A 23,738-nucleotide genomic window follows, 5' to 3' on the forward strand; every position below is an offset into this window, starting at 1 on the left:
GCTGCGCCTCACGTTTTTGGCGTCCGTGTGCTCGGTGCGGGCGGAGCAAACAAAGACCCAGCCAGAGAAGCCAGACGCCGATATTCCTCCCGCTGCTGTTTCCCCAAAATAGTTCTGGAATCATGCCTGAAATGCCGGAGGACATGGAACAGGTAAGAGCTAGCAATTCAAGATACAGTCTCCATTCCGCGTTGACTTAAAAGCGATTCAGAACGGCTGGTAAGAGCAAAATGGGTGTAAAGGAAATATTTGCCGGTGCCATTTATTTCCTTAAGAAACAGAAGCTTGAGACACAGAACAAACTCTCTTGGGTTTCTGACCCAAAAAACCAAATTGTGTTTGACAGAAATAAATTGTGAAGCAGAACGAGTTTCATTTTCCACGTTACGTGTAATGGTGACGAAGGTTCTGGATAGTATAAGATTTAATCGATGGTGCATGCCCGGCTTTTGTCTTGTAGGGCTTGAATCTGCTAATGGGACTTTCAGTTCCAGTTTGCACTCTTTAAGACGTGATCCCTGTCGGAAGTCGGACATTGATTGTACACATAGAACCTTTTTTTTTATTAAGCAAAATGACTAAAAATTGCATTTAAGTATGTGCCCCTAGAGATCTATGCCCAACTTTTGCCTGACAGGTGTCAAACCGTATTCTTAAATGTAGGCAAACAAATATTTCCTTACTCACTCGAAGGTTGCACAGGGAATCAAATTGCAAATTGCAGAAATCCTTACATGTTCCTTTTGAGTACAGTTTATAATTCCGTCTAGGAAGGGATTCCTTCACACCTTCCAACTAGAGACATTCTCACTTTTAAGAAGGATGTGGGATCTTGGATCTGTCCTTTCCCTCAGACTTTTTCTTTCTAATTATTCTTGTAATTTAGTGTTAGGTAGCCCCTTTAGTAGTCTTTAAGGCCTGGATTAGAAAAAAAAAATAAATGAAAAACTGACGGGCCTCGGGCTGCCTCCCCCCCCCCCCCAAAAGAATTACGTGAAAGGGGAATACGTTTTTTTAGTGTATGGGGGAGGAAGGAAAAATCACCTGGGTTTGACGAAAACTTTTTCTAGACGGCAGCTTGATCGTTAGTTTAAAAATAAACCAGACGGATTGTGACAATAAGGCGTTTGGGGAAAATCCAGGCAATGGTCACGTTTAGGGGCGAGTTTTGAAATCCCTTATGTGGGTGTCTGGATGAGAGCAGAAGGCTGGGTCGAAGCAGGCGAATTCTTTCCTGGGTGTGAGCTTTTATTTACAGTGGAGGTTTCATAGGCTTGGCTGGTGCTGTACTTCGGGAGTTTTTAACCCGCAGGTAATTCAGTTGAGTGCTGAGTCAGACACTAGGGGCTGTTGTTTCTGATTAACTTTTAAACAGCCACACAGGTTTGGAAGAATGCCCGGCACTGCGCGCGCCCTTCCTTGGCCCCAGCGTTTTAAGTTTTTGCAGCTCCACCAAAGCTTGGCTCAAGCAGCCCCGCAAGGTCCCCTAAAATGACTTCCTCCATTTAGGGCAGCCAGAACACCTGTAAAATCTACTTAAAAGTGGACCAGGCTCGTTATCGCAGTTGTTTCTCATTTTGTAATTGTTAAATTACCCAAATGATATTCCCTCCCACACCTTTTTTATTTCTAATTAGCTAAAAATACACACTTAAAAAAACTTCCCAGCATTTTTTTTAACATTCCAGAAAAACTTAGTTTCCAGAGATGTTAATGACTCAGAAGACAGCACCTATTTTTATTCTTTCTCCTTTCCTTGAACAAACAAACGACCTATCACAGCTTGTCTAGATTGCTCGTCCACTCCTGTGATCCCAGCTCTTGGGAGGTGAAGCTGGAGGGTCGTAAGTTCAAGATCATTCCCTGACAGCCTGGGCTTGAAACTGCCTGAAACCAACCCAAGGGACCACCCTTGGTTTTTGCCTCTCCCCAGGTTACTGCTGTAGTCTACTTTGTGTGATACACGCGGAGTTGACTCTTAGGCATTTCGCAGTCTGCAAACACAGAACTCTAGGCCACTCGATTCTTTATTCTCCTTCACTAGGAAGGAAGAAGTAGACAGATTAAAAAAAAAAAAAAACATCACTCACTCGCTTAAACACAAGAAAACCTGCAGTCACTGCTTGGCGTTGCTCTATCTCTTTAAGAACTGGCACGTGTGCTAGAGCGTCCCTTGAGGTCCCGCCCCGTGATGAATGCGTGGCGGACGGTGGCCAATCAACGGCCGCGGCCATGGCGGCGGAAGCCGGAAGCGGCGGCCCGGGTCGGCCAGGGCCTAGGGGGAGGAGGGCCAAGGGCGCGGGCGCTGTGGCCCCCGGCTGTGCTGCGCTGGAGGTGGCTGCGGTCGCGACGGCGACGGCGCTAAAGTGGCTGGCATGGTGGGCCGGGAGAAAGAGCTCTCTATCCACTTCGTTCCCGGCAGCTGCCGGCTGGTGGAGGTGAGGTGCGGGGCGGGGAGCCCTGGGTGGCGCCTCTGAGTTTGTTTACCTCGCTCGCTGCAGGCTTCCCCTGAGCCCCTGCAGCCAGGAAGTTGGGGCGGGGCGGAGGCCTCCCGTCACCCCCGAGGGCTTGTTTCCATTTGGGTTCTGTGGACCTCACCTTTGTTTTGTATTCCTGGATCTTTAAGGAGATGGGAGGGTGGCTTATTATAAATGACGACTTTGGGGATGTCAGCTCAGTGACTTCATAGTTCACAGGGCACGTTACTTCGGGTACTTTTACGGATGTCAGTATTCCCCTGTATGCGGTGCTGTTAACGCTCGGTCTCACAGTGAGAACACAGTCTTTGCTTCGAGTTTATTCCCTAAGGTTTGAGCAAGAAGTCCAATACAGGTTTGTTTGGCCCTTGGCCACCTTGGGTTTCAAGTCTTGCACGATGGAAGACTGCTGAGATTTGGGAGACCAAGTGTCTGGTAAACTTCCCCTGCCTCTTCCCAAATCCGAGTCGTTTTGTTTTGAGCCCCTTAGCAATTACTGACCTGCACAATTGATGAGACTTAATTCCCAAGCCAGTATGTCTTTCAGGTATAAGAAAGTATAGGAGATGACCAGTTTTGTTCATGCCCCAAAATCTGTGTCTGCCTGTTGAAATGGAGTCTCTGCTGTCTGGTTTGTCTGGTTTTTGTTGTTTTTGTTTTTCTTCTTTTTTTGTATTTCGCTCTTTTTTGTTTTTTATTTATTTATTTATTTATTAAAGATTTCTGCCTCCTCCCCGCCACCGCCTCCCATTTCCCTCCCCCTCCCGCAATCAAGCCCCACTCCCTCATCAGCCCAAAGAGCAATCAGGGTTCCCTGCCCTGTGGGAAGTCCAAGGACCACCCACCTCCATCCAGGTCTAGTAAGGTGAGCATCCAAACTGCCTAGGCTCCCACAAAGCCAGTACGTGCAGTAGGATCAAAAACCCATTGCCATTGTTCTTGAGTTCTCAGTAGGCCTCATTGTCCGCTATGTTCAACGAGTCCGGTTTTATCCCATGATTTTTCAGACCCAGGCCAGCTGGCCTTGCTGAGTTCCCCATAGAACATCCCCATTGTCTCAGTGAAGGTAGGGCTCAAAATGTCTGGCTATTTCTTATGTAAAAGCTTTTTTGCTAGCTGATAATTAGGGGACTTTAACAGAAATAGGGCCTCATGATGAACTTTAATGAAAGTTTCAACTGTGGAACTTTTACTGGACTTCAGGTGTGTGACACCATGCCAGCTGAAAGCACTATTTTTACAAAAGGGTAAGTTGGCTTTACTTAAGAATTCGGAAGGAAAGTGTTTCTTTCTTTTTTCTTTTTTTTTGGAACTTTGCCTTGAATATACAGAATTTAAATTATTCCTTCAGCTTTTAAACATCTCTGTGAACATGAATATTTTTCTCAATAGCAACACAAATCAGTTCAAAAATTTCCTTACTAAAAAAAACCCAAAAAACAAAAAACAAAACAAAACAAAATTTCCTTACTGTCTGTAACTATTTGTCATAAGTACTCTGTGTAAGTAAATTTAGTGCTGACTGAGGGATATATATTAGTTTGTTCAGATTTAAAATATATGTTTTAAAGATCAGATTAGTTTTAGTTTAGTCTAAATAAACTGCTTTGAAATGTTGACAGATTTTCAAACCTATAAAAATGTGATGTGCCATCTGAGGCTTGCGCATTTCATAATATCTTCGAAGATGGGAAATTCTTGTTGACTCATCAAGGTGATATACCATCACTTCATCCATCATAAAAGCAAAATAACTTCCATTATTAACATGAAGTCTAAATCAAGTGGGGAAGTTACTTGTGATTTATCTTAGGTTCTTTTTCTTCATTATTAATACTTTGTTCTATTTATTTTTTCTTTTTTACTAGTCTGGAAGATTTTAGTTTTTATTAACGTATTCATTAAAAAATTTTATGTGCATGAGTGTTTCTCCTGTGTGTTTGGGTGCACCGCATGCATGCCTGGTGCCCACAGAAGCAAGAAGAGGGCATCAGATCCTCTGAACTAGGAGTTAACAGACAGAGTTTTTAGTTGCCTCTGGGTTCTGGGAATCAAGAACATGCAGTGTTCTTAACCATGGAGCCATCTCTCCTGCCCCTTATTTTTTATGTTAGAGTCTTTTGTGTGTGAATGCAGTTGCTCTCAGAGACCAGAGATCTGTAGCTTGAGTTATAGGTGGTTGTAAGTCACTTGGCATCTGTCTTCTGCAAAAGCAGTGTGAGATTGATTATTAAAACTTATCAAGTAAGTGGTGGCTGGAAAGATGGTTCTCTGGTTAAGAGAACTTTGTGCAATGTACCCAGGCTCAGTTCTCAGCCCACCTGTAAGCCCACTGCCTGAACTCCAGTTCCAGGAGATTTTACACCCTCTTCTGGTCTCCCCCAGCAATGCAGGTGGTGCGCCTGCATAACACTCATACACATAAAATAATTAAAAAACAAACTTATTAAGTTGTACAGTTGTTGGTGCAGTTTGATTAATCTAGCTTTAAAACTGAGTTTTTAGGTATGACATTAATAAGAAAAATACCTAGATTTCAGGTATTTGGCATACAATAATGGGAGCCCATTTCTTTAGAAGAATTGTTTTCAAGCAGACTTTCCTTCTTTTCCACTTCTAGGAGGAAGTAAACATCCCTACTCGGCGGGTTCTAATTACAGGCGCCACAGGGCTTCTTGGCAGAGCAGTTTACAAAGAATTTCAGCAAAGTAACTGGCACACTGTTGGCTGTGGCTTTCGAAGAGCAAGACCAAAGTTTGAACAGGTGAACCTGTTGGATTCTGAAGCAGTTCATCATCTCATTCATGATTTTCAGGTATGGGTTTTTATGTTTGAAGTTGTATGTGCATTCTATTCAGAGTTCTCTGGAGTGTGCAGAAAGTGCTTGCTGGGGAGGGGGGTGCTTTTCCTGCAGTGGTGCAGGTTGTGGGGCCAGGGTCCCCAGCCTGCTGGGCAGGTACTCTACCCCAGAACTAGACCTCCTTCCTGTCCTTTACACAGTGCACAGCTTGTATTTATGCAGTATTTTCCTAATAATACTCACCATACAAGTAAGTGTTATCTGGAACCTGGAAAAAATTATATCTGCTTTAGAGCCAAGACAGTACAGCCAGGGATTTTGAGAACCTGTTTGTCATGCTCCAAAAAAAAATTAGAGGGAAATGGAGATACTGTTTGGCTTGTCATCAAATTATAGCTTTGGTTTTTTCTAAAGGCGTGAGCCCTAGAGCATGAGTACTCGAAACACTGGGGAAACCTGATTTTAGGCTGTATGCCCAAAGAGTGTAATATAGTAAATCCTTGATGGGCCCTGGATGCTACATGTGAAGCATCCCAGATTCTGACATTCAAGTTTAAAAACAATTATACCTTCTTGAAATTAGGTATGTGGGAGTTCATTCTCTGCCTCTTTCTCCTTTTAAAATTTATTTATTTATTTTAAATATTTATTATTTATTTATTTATTATGTATACAGTATTCTATCTGTGTGTATGCCTGCAGGCCAGAAGAGTGCACCAGACCTCATTACAGATGGTTGTGAGCCACCATGTGGTTGCTGGGAATTGAACTCAGGACCTTTGGAAGAGCAGGCAATGCTCTTAACCACTGAGCCATCTCTCCAACCCTAAAATTTATTTTTATATATTTTCTGTGTATGGGTATAGGTGGAGTTTTTCTGTGTCCTGGCAATTGCTCCCAGATAACCACGCGGAGACTTATTAATTATAAATGCTTGGCCAGTAGCTCAGGCTTGTTACTAACTCTTACATCTTAAAATAACCCATATCTCCTATCTACGTACCTTTCCTCAGTATAGCTGGTTCATCTCCTCAAGATTCTGAGACTCCTCCCCTTCTTTATGCTCTCCTTTTGTCTGCAAGTCCCTCCTGACCTCTACCTGTCCAACTATTGACCAGTCAGCTCCTTTATTAATCCCATCACAGTGGCGTATATTCACATAGTGTAAAGGAATGTTCCACATACGGGTGTTTTGCCTGCATGTGTATGTTTGTGCAACATGTGTGTGCAGTGCCTGCAGCGGCCAGAAAAGGAAGTTCTTCTGGTTGAAACTGGAGTTACAAATGGTTGTTAGTTGTCGTGTGGCTTCCATAGCACATTGACTGTTCGCACAGTCTTAGTTCTTGCTCTGTTCTTCTTGAATTAAAAAAAAAAACTCTCTGTGAAAGATCTCCTGCATCCCTCTGTTTTCGTGTGTAAGGAAGACCTGTTCTGCTCACAGTACTTCCTGTGTCCTGTTTAGTTGTCAGCTTGACAAGAGCTACAGCCATCTGCAAAGAGAGAATCTCAGTTGAGAAAATGCCTCTACCATGTTGGTCCATGGGGCTTTTATTTATTTTTATTAATGACTGATGTGGGTGGGCCTGGGTTGTATAAGAAAGCAGGCTGAGCATGCTACCTGGAGCAAGCTGGTAAGCAGAGTACACCATTGGCTTCTAGACCACTTCCTGCCTTGACTCCCTTCAGTGATTTACTTTGGTGTGTAAGTGAAACAAACCCTTTGCTCTCCCCAATTTGCTTTTGTTCCACAGTAATAGGAAAATAACCAGGACAGGATGGTTTACTACATTTATGGTCAAATGGACACGCAGGTTCTGTAAATAGTTGATTCTGGTTAAATGGCTGAATTTAAACATTTAACTTGCAGCGGGTACTATTGCCTATGTCATGAATTCATTAACTGGAATGGCAGAGCCCTCAGTGCCGTGAGGCCTGGAGTCTGATAAGTTATAGTCGTGTACATGGTAACCCTTTCCCACCACATCGGCATAGCCGTCTTATTTTGATTATAGTTACAGTTGCTGACAGTTTTTTTCTGCATTTTTGTCTAGGGATTACTAAGTTGTTTCTTACCTTGGCTAGGTATGACGTTTGGGCTTACATCTGCCTGGTGTGTGGTGTGCAAAGTGCAATTCTTTTTTTTGGAGACCATTTGTGTGTGTTTGAAGAAGAAAAAGGAAGTATGACAAACTATTAAAAATTAAATGATTTATTAATTAAAGGAATATTGACTTAAGGAACCTTTTCTTTCTCCAAAGTTCTCTAAGGAAGCCGTTGTTCTCTGTTGCTTACCATTTTGAGTTTCAACTCAGTGTTTAACTTTCAGCCTCACGTCATAGTGCATTGTGCTGCGGAGAGAAGACCAGATGTTGTTGAGAGTCAGCCAGATGCTGCTTCCCAGCTGAATGTGGGTGCTTCTGGGAATTTAGCAAAGGAGGCAGGTAATGCTACATCATCACTGGATTTTTTTTTTAGACATGCCTATTTTAGGTTTAGGAATATTTTACCTGCATGTGTGTCTATGCACAGTATGTGTGCCTTGTATCCTTGGAGATCAGAAGAGGACTTCAGACCCCTGGAACTGGAGTTACACGTGGTTGTGAACATCCGCGTGGGTGCTAGGAACCAAAGTCAGGTCCTCTCGAAGAGCACCAGTGTTGCTAGCTGTGAGCCTTCTCCAGCCTCCTTCACTTTGGTTTTGGCTTTTGTTTGTTTTGTTTTTCCAGACAAAATTTTTGAGTTACCCTGAGTGTTCTGCAACTCACTTTGTAGACCAGGCTGGACTCAGGTTCAGGGAGTTCGGCCTGCCTCTGCATCTAGAATTTGGGGATTACAGGCATGCGCCACCACTGTCCAGCTTCACCGGGTTGTTTAAGTTGAAAGTTTTGTTGCTCTCTTACATGTGTTTTTGTTGAAGAAAAAAAATCAAAAACAGAAAACATTCCAAGCAAAAGTAATGAAGTGGGCGTATCTTTTCTTTTTGTAGCTGCTGTTGGAGCGTTTCTCATCTACATTAGCTCAGATTATGTGTTTGATGGCACAAATCCCCCTTACACAGAAGAAGATATACCAAATCCTTTGAATCTTTATGGCAAAACAAAATTAGATGGAGAAAAGGCAGTCCTGGAGAACAATTTAGGTAAGATCCAGCATATTTGGCACCTGATGAAGACTGTGTTGTGTTGTTTATGAAAAGATATGTCCTTACTTATAAAAATATCCAGAGTTGCTATATGTATGTATTACATGCCTGAACTCCCAGCACTCAGAAGCTAGGTCAGTGAAGCTCTGTCTTCCCCTCTTGCAATTAAAAAAGGGAGAGAAAGAAAAGGAACTAACCGTAGGTTACTAGAAATGAGACTGTGGACTGGTGAGACAGCTTGGTAAGTAACAGTGCTGCCACCAGTTGATGAGTTCCCTTCCGAGACCTGTGTGGATAGAGAACCAGCTCCTGTAAGCTGTCACTGACCCGCACACACACATACACATAAATAAATGTAATAAAATTTTGAGGCATCCTATACCATGATATTTTCTTTTTAACATGTGCGTTTATGTGTACATGTGTAACTTCTTTGAAAAGAAACTAAAAGAAAATTTAAAGCTGGGAGAATGAAATCTCTCCTGTGTGCTGTTCCTTCAGGAGCACAAACATGTAATATGGTTTCTTAAGAGAGGTATTTCAGAAAAAATTTTTTCAAGTGTTTGATTCATAATCTGACTTCCTTCCCACATCTCTGCATCTCAGTATATATGCTGCCAGTTCTGACGTGACTTCTTCCTGTCTGTGGGCACACCGTGCTCACTTATTTTCTATCTGTTGCAGCACTATGCTCAACATGATTCCTGTGGAAACCGATGCTTTGGGTCATAGTGTACCCCTGAGAAGCAGCCACCAGCTGTGGTGCCCTCATTTATGGACATCTAATTTGTCAAGTTTTGTGTTTTGTTTATTAACTATTCTAAGTTATTCTGTCTAGTGGTAGAGTACTTGCTGGGCATGTGCGATGCCCAAGGTTAGATCTCCAGTGCCTCCAGATAAAGTAGATACACAAATGAGCATCAGTCCTAAGAAGTGGCGCTAACATCAGTCTCTACCTTGCTTCATGTTGTTTCATGTCTGCTCCATGTTGCTGTTACAGTGCACAGAATGGATCATTTATAAAGAACTGGAATTTACTTCTCACAGTTCTGGAGGCTGGGAAGTCTTAACCTCCAAGAGCCAGCGTGTGGGAAAGGCCTCCTTTCTGCTTGTCCTCAACCATACTAGACTGCTCCCCATTAAGCTCTTTCATAGTGGTATCTTCATGACCTAAACATCTTCCCAAAGCACCTCCCCCAACTAAGCATGCACATACTCAAGTATGTATCCATCCATCCATCCATCCATCCATCCATCCATCCCTATCTATCTATCTATCTATCTATCTACCTACCTACCTACCTACCTACCTATATACATACATAGTCAAGTATGTATGTATCTATCTACCAACCTATCTACCTACCTACTTACCTTTTTATCTTTCTGTTGGACTGGGAATTAAATTTCAATATATAATTTTGGAGTGGATACAACATTCCAATCACAGCAAGACCTGTCTTTATAAAAGAAAATACATGTCTGCTTTGTTAAAAGTGCTAATAATCTGACAGCTATCAAACCCTTCACCAGATATCAGTATAAAATCTAATATTGAACATTTCTTCAACCATGATTATAAGCGTGTGACCACTCAGCCCTACCCTCAAATTGATCAGTTTTTGATTGGTACTTCTGTGTGTGTATACTTGGTCAAATTCAGCAATGATCAGTGCAGTATCCAAACACTTGGTTGTGCATCTTGTAGGGACCGGAGTGTTGTTTACATAATCACGTGATGTTTACCAGTCAGGAGGAAATCTTTCCTTGATGTATTCCAGCTATCAAATACGTAGCCTGTGTAGATGGTTTCCCAGTTGGCCCAAAATTGTTCTGCATTGCTGTTGTCTTTCACTTGCCCTCCAGTCAGTCATTTTGTTGTCTATTGATAGGCTCTATTTTTTAATGGGTATAATGACCAATTTTATAGGAATTCTATATGTGACAACAGATACTTAAAATATTCATGATCACCATTCAGTTTGTTCAGTTATGAGCTGCATCCTATCCTGGTATTTTTATATTAAAAGGCAAAGTTTCTTCTTTGCTATTATTTAAATTCACACAATTTTTCTTTACATTAAAACATGGGAAAGAGCCAGCCATAAAATATCTACATGTGTTGTCCCTAGGTGCTGCTGTTTTGAGAATTCCTGTTCTGTATGGGGAAGTTGAAAAGCTTGAAGAAAGTGCTGTGACTGTTATGTTCGACAAGGTGCAGTTCAGCAACAAGTCAGCCAACATGGACCACTGGCAGCAGAGGTTCCCCACACACGTGAAGGATGTAGCCAGTGTGTGCCGGCAGCTGGCAGAGAAGAGGATGCTGGTGAGTCTTGGGAAAGATGGCGCCTGCCTTCTGTCTTAGTGAAAGTTCTGCTTTGGTGTTCGGCCCTCCACGGGTGTACATAGATTCTCACAGATTGAAAAGTTAAACATGGTTTTTAAAAATCGGAAACCAACAAAAGCAGTTTCTACAGAGTAGAGGTTGTGTTCATGAGGTCTGTAGTGTGCAAGAGATCTGTCCCTGCCTTCCTCATTCTGGGAGTAAAGACACAGTGGACTAACCACACCTAGTGAGAGGTATTTTTTTAAATTTATTACATATGTGTGTGTTCATGAATTTATATACACCCATGCATGTAAGTGTCAAACAACCAGACGTCATGGGATCCCCTGGGAACAAAACCCAATTCTTCTTAAGGAAAAAATAAGCACTCTTGACCATTGAGCCATCTTTCCACCCCAGAATGGAAATAAATTTTAAGCATTTGGAGAAGTTGGCATTAAATACAATACCCATACGAAGACTCGAGACAGTTTAGATTATGAGTAATGCTGGCCACAGCATAACTCCATTTTTTTACTATATGAAAATTATACTGGTATAAGCAAGCAGACTTTCTTATCCACCAGTTCCCAAATAACTGACATAGAGATTTAACATTATTTTTAAATGCTTGGACACTAGCTTAGGCTTGTTTTAGCTAGCTCTTAATAACTTAAATTAACCCATTTCTATTAATCTGTATGCTGCCCGAGGCTTGTTTACCTCATGTACATACTTCCAATCCTGCTCGCTCTACATCGCGTGGCGTCTTCTCAGACTCTCTCCTGCTTCCTCCTAGTGTTCTCCCTACCCTGAAAATCCTATGGCCATCGACCAGCCAGCTCTTTATTAACCAACAAGAGTAGTGCATATTTACAGTCTACAAAAAGAGTGCTCCATAGCATACTAGTGTATACTGTGGGTAAACTAAAAGTTTCTTCATACTGGTGAAGACAAGTACGAACACCAGAGGTTGTCCTTGACCTTCACATACATGCTGTGACAGGCACACCTGAGTTCACACACAAACAGTTAATTCTATAGAAGAAGCTTTTGGAAATCTGTTAGGGGGAGGAAGCCTGAGCAAGACTGAAAATAATAGCATGGCATCGTTAAGTGTATTTAACTAGTTCATCTCCTCGGTTTCTTGAGGTGACCAGTTTATTGTCCAGAGTGGCCTTGAATCCCTGTGTAACTTAGGCTGCCCTTGCAATTCAAGGCTGTCTTTCTACCTCATCTTTCCCATGCTAGGATTACTAGCATGTGTCACTGTGCTTTTCAGGTTCATTTTAAAATGGTTTCATAACTGATCTTGGTGGTACACACTTGTAATAACAGCATTTGAGATACCAGTAAAACAGCAGGGTCAAGTGGATCCCTATGAATTCTAGGCCCACTGTGTCCATATAGTGAGCCAAGGCTAAGAAGCAAAGCCAAAACTTTTTGTTTTTCTTAAAACAAAAGGAGTGAGGCTAAGAATGTGGTTCAGACCATAAAAGTGCTTGTCCAGCATGCAAAAAGCCTTGTATTGAATCATAGGACCTCATAAACCCGACATGATGGTGCATGCCTGTAATCCCTGAACTTGGAAGACTCAAACTGGAGGTGAGCCTCAGCTATATGCTGATTTTGAGGACAGCCTAGACTGTGTGAGATCATGTCTCAAAACTGTTTTGTTTTTATTTAACTTAATTATTAACTTAATAATTTAAAATGTTAATTAAAGTTAGTCAGTGTCTCTAAATTGGAGCCACTTGTTTTTATTTCAAAAAGTTATTTCTATAAATTGCTTTTAGTGTTGGATTATTTGTAGATATTTGATTTTACGTATTTGAAGAGAATATTCCAAAATGGTAGGTTTGCTTTTGATTCTTGGACCTTTAAAATTAAATTTCTTGTCAAACTTTACCATTAATTTTCTTTTTTCTTCTTTCTCTCTCCCCCTCTATATCTTTCTCTCTTCCCTTGTGTTTGTTGTTAGGATCCGTCCATTAAGGGAACCTTTCACTGGTCTGGCAACGAGCAGATGACCAAGTACGAAATGGCATGTGCGATTGCAGATGCCTTCAACCTCCCGAGCAGTCACTTAAGACCTGTAAGTCTGATTGACGCCTCCCTCCTGACCTTCTAAGGCCGCTATATGTTATTAATAGCGTTTTTCTGTTTGGGATAATTAATCAGGGTGAACTTAATTTGGAACTTAACAGTATCTAACTGTAAATTACCCCTAAAGAAGTCAGAGTATTGATGGAGATAAAAGGGGGTGGGGTGGGGAGTACTTGCTGCAGAACCCAACAACCCGAGTCAATCCACATTACCAAATTACTGTCTTCTGACCTCCACATGAGCATATACTCCCATGTGCACACACACACACAGACATACGCACTTTTTTGTCATGTTTTGTTTTTCAAGATAGAGTCTTACTATGTAGCTGTGGCCGTCCTGGAACTTCTCCGTTCTGGGATTAAAGGTGTGTGTCACCACCACCTGGCTGATTTTTTTTTTTTCCTAAGTATTGTCTTGATGGCAGCATGTTTATTTTTCTATATCTAATAAGATCAGGTCTTTTTTCACTAAGGGAAACTTATAACTCTATTTGAGTTATCAAGTCTCAAGATGTTACTTCTTTACTCATGATTTTTTTTGTTTTGTTTTTCTTTAAAGATTACTGACAGCCCCGTCATAGGAGCACAACGCCCCAAAAATGCTCAGCTTGACTGCTCCAAATTGGAGACTTTGGGCATTGGCCAGCGGACGCCATTTCGAATTGGAATCAAAGACTCGCTCTGGCCTTTCCTCATTGACAAGAGATGGAGACAGACTGTCTTTCATTAGTCTATGTGCTGTGTATTTTTTAAATGAAAAGTCTAGTATGTGGCACTTTTCAAGAATAAAGGAAATAGTTTTGTATGAGTACTCCTTAATTGTGACTCATGATCCTTCAGGTAAATGATGCTGTTGCACTAGGAGAATGTCGGAGAGACTGAGGGCAGCCATGCCTTGTTTGCAGTCATGACTTTGAGTTGATCGTTTCGTTCTGGTTCACCTTCCTCTTCAAGAAATATAAATTATGATTGTTAACGTCTGAGAGCTGGGATGAAACAGACTGTTAGACTCTGGATGAAATGCATTATCCATTCCTGTAACTCTGTTTTTGTTTTGTTTGTGGACCTTTGTATATTGATAGTTTCAGCGCGTGTAGGATCCTGTGAAAATCATCGCTGCTCATTGTTTGCTTTGCTTGAGCCCAGATCAAAATGCTTGAAGAAAAGGAAACTTTATTTTTGCAACTTTAAGTATGGTTTTTATGCTTGATTCTTAATGTGTTGTGTATATCAGAACTGTATAGCCTGACACCTCACCTGCATAGCACCATGTGGCAGACACTTGAGAGAGTGTGTGTGTGTGTATTTTTTTAGTATAAATACATATCTGTCTCTTTCACTCTGTCACCAAGTGATATTTCATACATGTGCTTATAATAATGAGCCTTGTTTGTCTTTTGATCACTTATGAATAACAATAAATACTGCTGGCATGTAACACTTTGGTTTCTCTTTTATTTAAAAATATATAATGTTTTCATTTTGAGAATCTCAGTGTATTTTGATCATATTCACCCTTACACCCCCAGCTCCTCCTATATCTATCCCTGCTTCCTTAATATTTTGTTGTTGTTTCCTTTTGTTTTTAAGAATACTGACTCACAGGTAGAGCCACCCACTTGAGATGGTTGACCCACCAGGGACCACATTCTTCGGCTGTCTTCCATTCCCAGAATTGGTTTCTCTTTAATTTGTTTCTTCTTAAATTGTAAGTACTGCTAGGCATGATGATACACATCATTTATTCTATAAGAACCAGGTAGATCTCTGCTTTTGAGGCCAGCCTGGTCTAAATAGCAAGCATCAGGCCAGGCAGGACTACATAGTGAGACAATATAAGGACTGACTTAAGTTTTCAAATTAGACGCTTAGAATCTCTGCTATGTAATGTCAGCATGCAGTGTGGTGTAAGGTAACCCTTATACTTGATCTAGAAGTATTTTTGTACCAACTGATTAGAAACAACTCCATAGTCTTGTTATGTTTTATTTAAAATTTACCTAAAATTTGGGAATTAGAATGGACCTTGTTTGGATCATTTGGTTATGGCAATCACCAGACTGCATTAGGTTTTGGAATTTACTGGGTTATTGCTTACACCATCTTAAACCATTGTCGATGAGCTGAAATAGAATATACAAAATTAAAGCCTGCTAGTTGGGCATGATGGTACATTTCTGTATTCCCAGCATGAGAAACTGAGGCAGGAGGATTACTGTGATTTCAAGGACAGCCTGTGTTACAAAGCAAGCAAAAACTAAAAAGTAAAATTGAGAATTTAGAGGTTTTCTTCAAATTGCTGTATTTTCTGATTTTTTTTTTTCTTTTAAAAAAAGTGTATAAGAGCACTGCATGGGATGCCTGGTGCCAGATAAGGACATCAGATCCTCTGGAACTGAACTTGAAGACCTGTGAGTCACTATGTGGGTGCTGGGAATAGAACCTGCTCTGCAAGAGCAGCCATTGCTCTTAACCCTTGAACCAGCTCTCCAGGCCCATAATTATTGCACTTCACACCATGCAAAATGTAAGTTTGTGTGGACCACCATCTTCTCATTCTTTAGTCAAGAGCCAATAGCATAGGCCAGCATGACACACACAGGCCCATCTTCCTATATTGACCAGCCGCACAGTACACATTTTCTGCAGGTCGTCTTTGAACTTAGATTTTTGGGCCACTTATGTTGAATGTTAAGTCCGTTTTTAAGTTTTTGAGTTTGCATTGCTGGCCTCAAGCTTAAGATCCTTCCGTCTCAACCTTGCCAGCGCTCAGATTTATAGGTGCATCACAACTGTTGAGAAAGTATTCTCCCACCATTGCCCTACTTCCTAAGAAGGCCATCATGGAATTTGCTACCCTCTGGGCAGAATTTGACCATGTGTATATTTGGGATGTATTTGACACCCTAATCACAGCAGGAAAGGGTTCTGGTGGAGCTTCAATCCCTTTGAGAGTTAAGTGAAGGAAATAAAACCTGTTTCACAAGTCCTGGGGAAACATCAGGAACATACATTTACAAATATCTTCACTTATCAAATGCATTTGGGGTAGGTGCCATGCTTGTTACCATCGATATTACCTTCATTTTTTTTTTTTAATATTTATTTATTATGTATACAATGTTCTGTCTGTATGCCTGAAGGCCAGAAGAGGGCACCAGACCTCACTACAGATGGTTATGAGCCACCATGTGGTTGCTGGGAATTGAACTCTAGACCTTTGGAAGAGCAGGCAATGCTCTTAACCACTGAGCCATCTCTCCAGCCCCTTACCTTCATTTTTAGTTGAAAGAAAGGGGTTCTATAATAAGACTGCCAGTGGCTTTTGTTGTCTTTCTGTCATCTTAAAAATATTCCTAAAGGGGGGAAGGCAGGAGAGATGGTTCTGCCATTAGGAGCCTTTTCTGCTCTTACACGAGACCCAGATTTGATTCCCAGCACTGTCTGCAACTCCCCTTCCACAGGCCTTGATGCCCTCTCTGGTCCCGCAGGATCCTGCACTCGTGCACATACCCACACACATAAATCCTCCTTCCCCTGGATTTTCTGCCATAAGCATACATATATAGTTCTGGAAATACACTTAAATAGATTTTTAAGGAGAAATTATTCTGTCTGGTGTTTTGCCAAATGGCTTCTGAAAGCTTGTTTCTGTATTTTAGCCACATAAATGTCAACACAATTGGATTTAAGGTTCTGTAGTTATCCTTGGAAATTATTCTGTACAAGTTTGTGCTTTTTGTTGATGTTTGGTTTGGTTTTTTGAAACAGGGTTTCTCTGTGTACCTTTGGAGTCTGTCCTGGAACTTGCCCTGTAGACCAGGCTGGCCTCCAACTCACAGATTCACCTGCATCTGCCTCCTGAGTGCTGGGATTAAAGCTGTGTGCCACCACCACCTGGCAAGTTTGTGTGTTTTTACAAAAAGATGGCCATGAAGTTGCTTATCCCTCCCAAGAGTTGTTTTCCTCTTTATTGCCCACTTGATTCTATTTTATAGTATATGTATATACTATGTATCACTGAGCAATTTATTTTTCTCCCAGTTTGTTAATAGATTTCTTTTTTGTTTGTTTCCTTGTTTTTGTTTTTTTGATTTTTTTTGAAACAGGGTTTCTCTGTGTAACAGTCCTAGCTGTCCTGGAGCTCACTTTGTAGACCACTCTGGCCTCGAACTCCAGAGATCCACCCACCTGTGCCTCCCGAGTGCTGAGATGAAAGGCATGTGCCACCACCACCAGGTTGTTTTTTTTTTTTTTTTTTTGGTTTTTCGAGACAGGGTTTCTCTGTAGCTTTGGAGCCTGTCCTGGAACTCCCTTTGTAGACCAGGCTGGTCTCGAACTCACAGAGATCCGCCTGTCTCTGCCTCCCGAGTGCTGGGATTAAAGGCGTGCGCCACCACCGCCTGGCCACCTGGTTGTTTTGTTTTTTTTTTTTTTTTAATATTTTTATGGTTTATTTAACTTTATTTTATGTGCATTGGTGTGAAGGTGTCAGATCCCCTGCAATTGGATCTTCAGACAGTTGTGAGCTGCCATGTGGGTGCTGGGAATTGAACCCAGGTCCTTTGGAAGAGCAGTCACTGTTCTTAACCACTGAGCCATCTCTCCAGCCCCACCACCTGGTTGTTAATAGATTTTTTAATAAAAATTTTTTGAAACAATCTTTTCTCATTTTACATGCCTATCCCAGTTCCTACTCCCTCCCCTCCTGTGGACCCCCTCCCCCCACCTTCTCCCCACTCCAGACCCCCCTCCACTCCTCAAAGAGTGTAAGGCTTTCCAAGAGGAGTCAATGAAGTCTGACACATCACTTTAAGGAAGGACCGTGGCCCTACCCTCTGTATCTAGGCTGAACTAGGTAGCCCTCCAAAAAGAATGGGCTTCAAAATACCAGTTCAAGCACTAGGGATAAATACTGGTCTTACTGCTAGTGGCCCCACAGACTGTCCATGCCACATGACCGTCGTCCACATTTGGTGGGCCTAGTTTGGTCCTATGTAGGTTCCCCTGCTATCAGTCCAAAGTCAGTGAGCTCTCACTGGCTCAGGTCATCTACCTCTATAGGTTTCCCCATCACGGTCTTGACCCCTTTGCTCATATTATTGCTCCTCCCTCTCTTGTACTAGTCTCCTGAAGCTGTGTCCAGGGCTTCGCTGTGGATCTCTACATCTGCTTCCATCAGTTATTGGATGAAGGTTCTATGATGACAATTAAAGTAGTCATCAATCTGATTACACGGAAAGGCCAATTCGGGCACCCTCTCCACTATTGCTTAGGGTCTTAATTGAAATCATTCTTGTGGATTCCTTAGAATTTTCTTAGTGCCAGGATTCTTGCTAGCCCCATAATGGCTCCCTCAATCAAGATATCTCTTTTCTTGCTCTCCCTCTCTGTCCTTCTACCATACATACATAAAAGCACTCATACACATAACAATAAAGCTAAACATAAAAGTTAGAGGAGACAGAAGCTGAAATTTTCCATCATAAAGGTCCCTTCACCCAAATAACTTTTCCCATACATTGAACTCATGGCCTATTTTATCTTTGAAAACTTGTATGCATTTCCCAGCTTTTACCACTGGGGGGAAATGACTTATATATGACCATAGACTCCCCTAATGTGCCCTCTGAAGTGGTTTGACTAAGAATGCTCCCCTCCCCCCACAGGCTCATCTAATTGAATGCCCAGTCATCAAGAGTCACACTATTTTGAAAAAGGTTAGTAAGTATGGTCTTCTTGGAGAAAGTATTGGCCTTGTGCCAGTGGGGGTGTTCTCTGTTTTCAAAATCTCATTCTTTCCCTTCCCCCTCTCTTGTTTCTCAACCTTCACCACACCACCTACAGATCAGGTTATATCTCTCAACTTCTTCTCCAGTGCCTGCCTGCATGCTGCCATGCTCCCTGCCTTGATGATAATGGACTAAACCTCTGAAACTGTAAGCAAACCACCAATTAAATGCTTTCTTTTGTAACAGCTGCCTCGGTCACAAATGTCTCATCATAGTTAGAGAATAGTGACTAAGATACCATCTAAATATTATTTCCTATACTGACTTGGTGTCTAATGTCTGTAATCCCAGCACATAGAAAGTAAAATCAGGAAGATTCGGAGGAGCTCCAGGTCAGGCTGAGCTATATGAGACTAGAGTGGGGGGAAAAATCCAAAAGACTCAGCCCCTGAACACTCTGCTCAGCTGCACAATCACTGTGTTCCTCAGCAAAGACAGGATGTCCAAGACGAAGAATGGTCCATTTTCTGGATTAAAACCTCCTCGAAAGACCTCTATGGTCCATGCTGGCCCTGGAGGCCACCTTGGTGTCAGTGGTCCACTGCCCAAGGCTGTTTGGGAGCCTGAGCTTCATGTGGATATTCGTGGTCTGTGCTGCAGCCTAAATCCATGTTGGTGTGTGGGGGCTGTGCTGCTGCTAGGACCACGTTGATGTGACCTATGCTGCTACCTGAGGCCAGGTTGATGTCCTTGGTCTGTGCTGCCACCAAGCGTTAGGATGGTGTCCATGGCCCATGCAGTGGCAGAGGGCTGTGTTGATGTCTGTGGTCTGTACATCCGCCAGGGACCATGCTAAGGTCTGTGGCACGTGCTGATGCCAGAGACTATGTAGATGTCTGTGGTCCATGCTGTCTCCAGAAACCATGTGTAAATTCGTGGTCTGTTCTCCAGCTGACTGTAAATGGTAAAGGAAGCTATTTTTTTGTCATACTATTGATGACTGCAGATTCTAACAGGTACAAAGACAACTTCTGTGGCAACCCCTACTGTAGGAGCCAGGCATGATAGGCTAAGTAGAAACAGACGCTCAAAGGAAGTTCTTTACTTCCAGCCATTATCACCTGCCAGTGTAGGACTCAGCCAGTTCAATAGAGGCCTGAGTCTCAGTAGTTTACCCCAAGCAATACCTGGTTGCAGGAAGAACCACAAACAGATTACTTGAGCACCATCCAAGAACTGACCATCCAAAGGAAATGCTTAACATTCCAACTGTTGTAGATAGGATGACCTTCCAGCACACACTCACCAAGACACACCTAGACAAATGTCTGCCAATCAGAGGTCCTGAACCTTAGAAACCCCTCACCCTCACCTTTACTACTATAAAAACCCAACTCTAACTGAGCTCAGGGCTCTTTGATTATTCCAATACGTTGAACTTGCAGAGAGACGAAGTTTGCAAGCTTGTATAAAATAAAGGCTCTTTGCTTTTACATATGGGACTCAGTCTCCTTGTTTTGGGGGGAACTTTGTGGATTTAGGCATAACACCTATCCCAACCCCCCCCCACCCAAATTAACAGCTACCGAAGAGAACTCTTAAAAATTATGATAAAAGTACTGAGGTGTAGCTCTCCACAACTGGTGGCTTGTGGCAGTGAGGACGGGAGGGGATGGACTCTTTTTTTCTTTAAGGTCACTGGGAGTTTGGTCACACTCTAGTGAGTATAGGCAACACTAACTGGACTTGATTTTTTTCTTTTTCTTCCCTTTTGAGGGATGGGGGAGGTCACGGTTGCAGAAAGACCTGGGAGGACTGGAAGTGAGTGTTGTCAGGGTTCATGATGTGAGGTTCCCAAATAATCAAAAAGGTATTTGAAAAAAAGTTAATAGATATAAATATTGTAATTACAATTCTTGCTTGATACCTGTTTTGTTATATGTAATTTTACTATGTTAAAATTAAAACCTTTTTATTTAAACATAAAAAGTTAAAGCCCCTATGGGGAAACTAATCACACAGATTCTTTAATTTTCACTCCTATTTTTCTGCTTTTTATATCTTTATTTTACATATGAGAGATTGCCTCATTTTTTAACTCTCCAATTTTGTTACTAAATTGTTCTTTATAAAAACTATCTTAATTCCAATAGTCCTTCTATGAATGTTAGAATTATCTCTTTGAAATATTAATGATAATTAAACTTTGTGGATTATCTTTTCTTCAGGTTCTTTTTGCCCATTTTTTTTTTTTGGTCAGTTTTATTTTTTGTTGAAAGTATTGTAACACCGTCTGGCAATCTTTGGTTTCCAGGCCTTAATGTGAGGGAGACAGAAAACACTATTGGAAGTGCAGGGTACTGGGTGTTGGTGTGTCGGGCATTGTCCTGGACATTAGAGGCCGTGTACCACTATCATTGGCTTCTCCTCACTAGAGACACATCATGCTCCCCTATCTACACGTGTACACGTATCTAGACACCTCCCAGTGTTCCCTGGGAGCAATATCACCCCCGTTGCAGACCCCTGTTTTATGGCAGCACAGGCCGTTCTTTGGTTGGAGAGCACTCGCTGTCATCATTTTTATTTTTTCCCTGGTAGGTGGGACCAGCTCAGCTTTCCCTGGATTCCTCAGCCCCTTTCCTGACAAGTGCAGGTGTGACCGCCCACGTTCTGGTGGTAGAGCGTAAGAAACAGCCTCCGTCCTGCAGTCCGAGGCCTTTTCAGCGAGAGCACATAAAGGAAAAGTTCATCACAGGAAGTGGAGTGGGGAGGAGGCTAAGGCTGAGCACATCACTGCCTCACAGTCTTGCCTTTACCCCACCTGGAAAGGCAGGAGCAGAAGGACCGGAGGGGCCATCAGCCTGGGGGCTTCTCTTTAGTCATCTTCTTCTTGTTCCACTGGTCACAGCTTAGAGATTCCATAGTTAGTAATGTAAAGGGCCACTGCTTGAACCAGACTTGCTATTTATATGATAGTCTATATTTCTTAAGAGTCTGCAGTAAATCCAATGGAGGCCTCTCCTCAGGATGAACTAATTTTGGTCTTCTTGCTAGAATACATTGATCTTCTACACACCCAGTTTGAAGATACTGCGCTCAGCATGCTACCTTCCTATATTCAGGTTTTTCCTAGTTTCCCTGTGCTCCCCTCTATCTTCAGCCTGTCTGTAGGCTCATCAGTCCAGAACTCACCTGTGTTCATCTGTCATATCAGAAAGTCTAATAAGCTAAACACACTGGGGCGGATATCAATCTGCTCCCTTTTTATACCATCATTTCCCACATCCAGGATTCAGATCTATGTTTTTTTTTTTAAATATTTATTTATTATGTATACAATATTCTGTCTGTGTGTATGCCTGCAAGCCAGAAGAGGGCACCAGACCCCATTACAGATGGTTATAAGCCATCATGTGGTTGCTGGGAATTGAACTCAGGACCTTTGGAAGAACAGGTAATGCTCTTAACCTCTCAGCCATCTCTCCAGCCCCCCCAGATCTATGTTTTGAAGAGTTCTGGATTCAGATAGCTTACGTCTCCGTTTTCATACTGCGGTCGACAATGCAGCCTTTTCAGGGGCAGGGAGAGGGCGGATGTGGGAAAATAAGCGAAGTCCTTAAGCATTAGTCTCTTTTGCTTTCTAGCAACTAAAATTCTATTGTGGATCTCTCTTCTTTCCTCTTCTTTCTGTCCTTATTATTTTATGTCTTATTTTTTTTCCCGAGGATGATTTTTTTTTTAATTTTTTATTTTTTTTATAATTTTTTTATTAAGAAAAGAAGAAAAAAAACATAAACAAAAAACAAGTTTCCACCTCCTCCCAGCCTCCCATTTCCCTCCCCCTCCTCCCACCCTTCTCCCCCTCCCCCCACCCTTCTCCCCCTCCCCCCACTCCTCTCCCCCTCCCTCTCCAGTCCACAGAGCAGTCCGGGTTCCCTGCCCTGTGGTAAGTCCTAGGTCCTCCCCCCTCCGTCCATATCTAGGAAGGTGAACATCCAAACTGGCTAGGCTTCCACAAAGCCAGCACATTAAGTAGGATCAAAACCCCGTGCCATTGTCCTTGGCGTCTCATCAGCCCTCATTGTTCGCCATGTTCAGAGAGTCTGGTTTTATCCCATGCTTTTTCGGTCACAGTCCAGCTGGCCTTGGTGAGCTCCCAATAGATCAGCTCCACTGTCTCAGTGGGTGGGTGCACGCCTCGTGGTCCCGACTTCTTTGCTCATGTTCTCCCTCCTTCTGCTCCTCATTGGGACCTTGGGAGTTCAGTCCAGTGCTCATGTGTGGGTCTCTGTCTCTATCTCTATCCATCACCAGATGAAGGTTCTATGATGATATGCAAGATATTCGTCAGTATTGCTCTAGGATAGGGTCATTTCAGGTTCCCAATCCTCAGCTGCCCAAGGAACTAACTGGGAACCTCATGTTGGGCACTTGGGAGCCCCTCTAGGGTCAAATCTCTTGCTCACCCTAAAGTGGTTCCCTTAACTAAGAATTGTGGTTCCGTGCTCCCCTATCCACCTTTCCTTTATCCCAATTCTCCTGATTCCCCAAGTCCCCCCTCCTTCCCTTCTAACTTTTCTCTCCCCATCTCCCCTTACCCCCATCCCACCCCACCCCCAAGATCCTAATTTTCTCCCCGGCAATTTGGTCTACTTCCCTTAGCCAAGAGGATAACTATATGTTTTTCCTTGGGTTCACCTTCTTACTTAGCTTCTTTAGGATCACCTATTGTAGACTCCGTGGCCCTTATTTATGGCTAGAAACCAATCAAAGTTTACTTCAAAAAAATCATCCCGAGGATGATTTTTTTGAAGTAAACTTTGATCCGTGTTTCCAGACTGCTTCTTAATATGGAGCCATTGTATACCATATTGATTATTTTTATTTTTTAAATATTTATTTATTATGTTACAATATTCTGTCTGTGTGTATGCCTGCAGGCCAGAAGAGGGCACCAGACCCCATTACAGATGGTTGTGAGCCACCATGTGGTTGCTGGGAATTGAACTCAGGACCTTTGGTAGAGCAGGCAATGCCCTTAACCTCTGAGCCATCTCTCCAGCCCCCTACCATATTGATTTTTGTGGACCTGTATGCCGCGTGCCTCTGACCTGCCTTATGAGATTAGAGTCCTTGCTTGCTTTAGCTCA

At 42.4% G+C, this 23,738-nt stretch overlaps 1 protein-coding gene across 2 annotated transcripts; it reads left to right on the top strand.

Annotated features, from left to right (window-relative positions):
* On the top strand, positions 1-14,288 carry Mat2b (methionine adenosyltransferase 2B). 2 transcript variants are annotated; one of them, XM_041676700.1, is made up of 7 exons: positions 1-152; positions 5,098-5,292; positions 7,604-7,718; positions 8,264-8,416; positions 10,552-10,745; positions 12,727-12,840; positions 13,413-14,288. In XM_041676700.1, the coding sequence occupies exons 1-7, from the start codon at positions 123-125 to the stop codon at positions 13,581-13,583; spliced, it is 972 nt and encodes a 323-aa protein (XP_041532634.1). In that variant the 5' UTR covers positions 1-122; the 3' UTR covers positions 13,584-14,288. The 2 variants fall into 2 exon arrangements, with proteins under 2 accessions (XP_041532634.1, XP_041532633.1); XM_041676699.1 differs by lacking the exon at positions 1-152 and adding an exon at positions 2,244-2,438.
* Positions 14,289-23,738: the final 9,450 nt, after the last annotated feature.

This window comes from Microtus oregoni, unplaced genomic scaffold, assembly GCF_018167655.1.
Source record: "Microtus oregoni isolate MIOR12 unplaced genomic scaffold, Mior012 000027F_ref0000203, whole genome shotgun sequence".
Lineage (NCBI taxonomy): Eukaryota > Metazoa > Chordata > Mammalia > Rodentia > Cricetidae > Microtus > Microtus oregoni.

Excerpts from the sequence above, each read along its gene's own strand:
- Mat2b (XM_041676699.1), top strand. The coding sequence starts at position 2,376 with ATGGTGGGCCGGGAGAAAGAGCTCTCTATCCACTTCGTTCCCGGCAGC. Across the intron at positions 2,439-5,097 it reads GCAGCTGCCGGCTGGTGGAG|GAGGAAGTAAACATCCCTAC; the intron begins GTGAGGTGCGGG and ends TTCCACTTCTAG. Across the intron at positions 12,841-13,412 it reads CGAGCAGTCACTTAAGACCT|ATTACTGACAGCCCCGTCAT; the intron begins GTAAGTCTGATT and ends TTTTCTTTAAAG.